We start from the raw sequence: 4,143 nt of genomic DNA, 5'->3' as shown, positions 1-4,143 counted from the left end.
GTGAGTTTAATATACCAAAGTCTCGATGATGTTTGATCTCAACTTTTTACAGTTTTCTAGGTCTAGCGTTTACATTTCCTGCCTAGGTCTAGTAGTAGTTATACCTCAACCTTGTTTGCGTGGCAGCAGCCGCCTTTGTCAAGAGTCTCTAAATGCTTTCTTACGTGTCCATCTTCGTGGGATCGACCCCTGCTTCTCTATACTAATCCATAGTATTCGGGTTGAGGGATCTTTGAAGGGGAGGTTAGTGTGTACAACGACAGAGTATTCCTTGTTCCTTTGAGTTCCTAGACCAAGTGATCTAGTGGATTCATAGGTCTTGGTATCTCGACCCAGCATAGCACATCGCATTTTCACTGAAAACACACTCGCTCCTATACATTACTTCCCCCACTTCATCACCGAACACATCCCCAACACTCCAATCCGGCAGGTCATCAGTGAGAGTGAACGCGCGACAAAGAATATTGGTCCTCCGCCTACCTTCTTCAAGATCAGTTGTGTCCTGTATATTGGTATTCTCCAAATCATGAAGCATGTCAGCTTCTTCCGCCAGCTGCCACCCATCATCCTTCTTTTTAGAAATTTTTGCTAAGAATATTCTCTTCCTCGTGGTTTTGGAGGCATTCGAACAAGATGCTATCAAGCTTCCTCTCATATTCGCATAAGTATCTACTTCAACACCATCAGTACTTTCCCGGAACAGCTCCTCGAAGTACGAAGAAAAGAGTTCTCATCCCGGCACATGTTGACGGATATGATCTGGACATCATCATCGTCTGAATCTTCATCATTACCCTCATTATGTAGAGGAAAATCTTCTCAGCTTTGAGGTGTCTGGGCTTCTGTTGCTCCGGCCAAGTTTTCCTCACCTTGATTGGAGGTTTTCGTCCTTAACTTGGGGTCCGCCCCCGCCCAAGTTATCATCTAGAGGAGCTGCATCGGCCAAGTTTTGCGAAGCTTGAACATCAACTCCGCCTACATTCTCCTCCATCTGTTGCCCTGCTCCACCTTCAACCCAATTTTCAAGGTACTGCTCCCAATTTTCCCAATTTTCTACCAAGTTGTCAATGAACGAATAATCATGTGGTTCACACAAATTATTCAAATCGGGTATATACACTTCATTCAAAGTTCCCATGCCACTTCCCACTCCATTGCCTGATGCATCGGATGATACTTCAATAGGCTATACCACAAAACATAACAACAAAGTAGTCAACCAATGTTAAACCCTAATGGAAGAAACATCAATTTTAGTACAATAATATTATCACAATCAGTACCTCATCACTAAAGGCATCACTCTGTACAAATGGAAGCCTACTTGAGGCAGACACATCACCCTCAACAACATGTGGTTGTCGCTGTGCAGGTTCAAATGGAACCTTAGAAGTCGGCTCTACTTCATGTGCTGCCACACCATGCTAAAAAAAATTCAAATAAAGTTAGTACACTCATCAATTGCTACTAACTGTTAAGTTCATAATATCAAATAAGATACAGACCTCATAACCAACTGTTTCAGTCTGGAGGGGGAGTTGGCTGAACTTGCACAAATGATTCCTGTAGGACTTGCTCCTCAACTTGCACATATGGTTGTGGCTGTGCAGGTTCAAATGGAACATCAGTAATTTTCTCTACTCTATGCGTATGCGCTGCCACACCAAGTTAGTACATCCTAAATTCAAAAAAAAACCAAATGTAGTTGGCTAAACATCAACTACTGTTTCTTGTGGGGCTTGCTCCTCAACTTGCACAGATGAAGGTGTATCAACTATTGGTGCTTGTATTGCTTCGGGATGTAAGGTTGGCTGATCATCTCTCACCTACGAAATGAAAAAGAAGAGGCAGTAAAATAAATTTCAGTTTAAGTTCAAAAATAATAACACATGCAGTATCTAAAAGATTTCAAGTGCCTGTGGAACCACAGTTGCACTAAATTCATCCATCAAATTTTTCAAAATTACTGTTTCCTCTTCCTCTTCTTTCTCCATTCTTCACGTGTTTTATCCTAACTACTCACTAAATAGTCTTTGAACTCTACATCCTGCGCATACCACTCAAGCAAAGGTATTCCGGGATTGACCTTCGCCTTCTTCAGCGGCTTCTGTTTCGACACAACCAGAGGGGGCTCATCTATTTCCTCTATCACTACACCCTTCGACTTAGGACTGAAATAATGCTTCATATATGCCTCTTGGTCCATATGATGTCTGGCTCTCGCTTCGACTGCGGTGATCTCCAAAACATAAACATGCACAATTCTCTCTAGTTTGTTAGCAAACTTTTTGAATCTCTTCAAATGTTCCTCGTCAATGAGTGGTTCGAGAGGATGACCAACTTCAGTGTCATGACATGCGTGATTGTTGGCGGGATGACAGTAGTAGAACTCGCAAATGTATTCTCTACGATAACCTAATCTAAGCACAATGGATGACAAGTCCAGTAGTTCGAATTGCCGAACAGTACAATTATCCACATAATTCAACCGACCCCTACATATTCTTCGCCAACAAATATACCCCCATGGTGAATGGCCAAACTGAACCTATCAAGCCTTCCAACTGTGTGACATGAATGTAAAAAACTATCAACAAACCAAGCAATACCCTGAATCAAGAGAAAAATAAAAATATGCCGCTTTGGCGATGCCACACAATCAACACTAGTAACTACCCTATTTTTAGCCTCAATTTCTTCAACAACATTCCTTCATCAATAAATTATGTATAAAAAATAAAATAAACTTGAATAATGTAAAATGTGTATGTGTTACTCTAACCACATGAATACAATACTGATTTCTTGATATATAGGGTAATAATATGATCACCAAATGCAGATTGCATAAATCATGAAATGCTCAAGATTCAATGAAAATAAGAAAAAATGACAACTTCTTGCATTCATAGATCCATGGTGAAAAAAATAAATTCACAGTGCCCAAGAAATGCGGAGGAAACAAACATTGGAGTACTAGTACTAAAAAGCAACACAACAATACAAAAAACCTAAAAAGAATAACACAAAAATCAGTCATATGTATATTGATATAGAAAAATGGTGGTTCACCTACAATTGCAGCTACAGACTAAGCTTTTTCTTTTTTTTGCCCTCTCGATATCTCCTTTAACTTTGTTGCCAACACCAATGCCGAAAGGGAAACAAATATTTACTACTGTTGAATTTAAGATTACTGCAAAATCGAGCAATGAAACCAAAAAAACTCACCGTATTCAGCTTTCGGGTTGAATATATATTGTCCATGACCACGGATGTTCCACGTCTCCTCGTCTACGTCTATTATGTGTGGAGCTTCATTGGCGGAGGAGGAGCCAACCCCGGAGCTGGAAGCTTTCGATTTACGCCCGCCTTCTTTTATTGGGGGGGGCATTTCTCACCATTTAACGTCACCGCACAACACCGTTTGCGTCGCCAACGGTCGATTTCTTCAGCCGATCGGACGTCAGATTGAATGGAAGGGCAGGAGGTGAGAGTGGTAGATGAAACGGTGGAGGAAATTTAAGCGAGAGAGTGAGAGTGGAAGATGAAGTGGCGTGGTGGAAGGAATTTGAGTGGGAGAGAGTGATATGAAATTGTTGAGGAGTCCACCTCCCATTCAAATAAAACATAAGAAAAAAATATGTTACTGTGCATAAGATCAAATCATCAGAGCATCTCCAATGCTGGCGGACGTCAAATAGCCGTCAAATAGCCTTCACACTGCCACATCATCAGCACTACAATTCTCCTGCCACATCAGCTTGCCACATCAACTGGACATCAAATAGCCATCAAATAGCCTTCACACTACCTATCCACTTCACTAATAACAATTATATAATTTAATTTACAATTGTATCAACATACATAATTTAATTTACGAGACAAATACGGAAAATTCGAATAATAATATTAAAATTTAAAAAGTACATTACTTTTAAAAAAAAGTACAACAATTTAAAAAAATTACAAAAAGTAAAAAGTACATTAATTTAAAAAAGTAAAACAAAATCACTCATCGCCGTCCTCGTCTCCGTCGTCGCCCAACGCTTCTTCACTGCCGTCGCCGCCGCCTCCGTCGCCACCTACGCCGCGGCTATTCCCGCCGGTGTCCCTCCTCATCGCCTCCAGTTCTTC

At 40.7% G+C, this 4,143-nt stretch overlaps 1 protein-coding gene across 5 annotated transcripts; it reads right to left on the bottom strand.

Moving 5' to 3' along the window:
* Window positions 1-213: 213 nt before the first annotated feature.
* LOC121743488 lies at window positions 214-3,582 on the bottom strand. 5 transcript variants are annotated; one of them, XM_042136792.1, is made up of 5 exons: window positions 3,235-3,582; window positions 2,061-2,567; window positions 1,509-1,829; window positions 1,287-1,427; window positions 214-1,189 (listed from the first exon to the last, which is right to left on the bottom strand). In XM_042136792.1, exons 3-5 carry the CDS (start codon window positions 1,626-1,628, stop codon window positions 869-871), a joined length of 582 nt encoding a protein of 193 aa, XP_041992726.1. In that variant the 5' UTR covers window positions 1,629-1,829; window positions 2,061-2,567; window positions 3,235-3,582; the 3' UTR covers window positions 214-868. The 5 variants fall into 5 exon arrangements, with proteins under 5 accessions (XP_041992726.1, XP_041992729.1, XP_041992728.1 ...); XM_042136795.1 differs by having other exon boundaries at window positions 2,090-2,567; XM_042136794.1 differs by lacking the exon at window positions 3,235-3,582 and adding an exon at window positions 3,076-3,093.
* Window positions 3,583-4,143: the final 561 nt, after the last annotated feature.

This window comes from Salvia splendens, chromosome 8 (assembly GCF_004379255.2).
Source record: "Salvia splendens isolate huo1 chromosome 8, SspV2, whole genome shotgun sequence".
NCBI lineage: Eukaryota > Viridiplantae > Streptophyta > Magnoliopsida > Lamiales > Lamiaceae > Salvia > Salvia splendens.
Note: the sequence above shows the minus strand (reverse complement) of the source record. Positions and strands in the feature narration are given on the sequence as shown.

Coding starts and splice junctions, on each gene's coding strand:
- LOC121743488 (XM_042136793.1), bottom strand. CDS start 1,628: ATGTTCCATTTGAACCTGCACAGCCACAACCATATGTGCAAGTTGAGG. Junction 1,428..1,508: donor CTGAAACAGTTGGTTATGAG/GTCTGTATCTTA, acceptor AATTTTTTTTAG/CATGGTGTGGCAGCACATGA. Junction 1,190..1,286: donor GTGATGCCTTTAGTGATGAG/GTACTGATTGTG, acceptor TTTGTGGTATAG/CCTATTGAAGTATCATCCGA.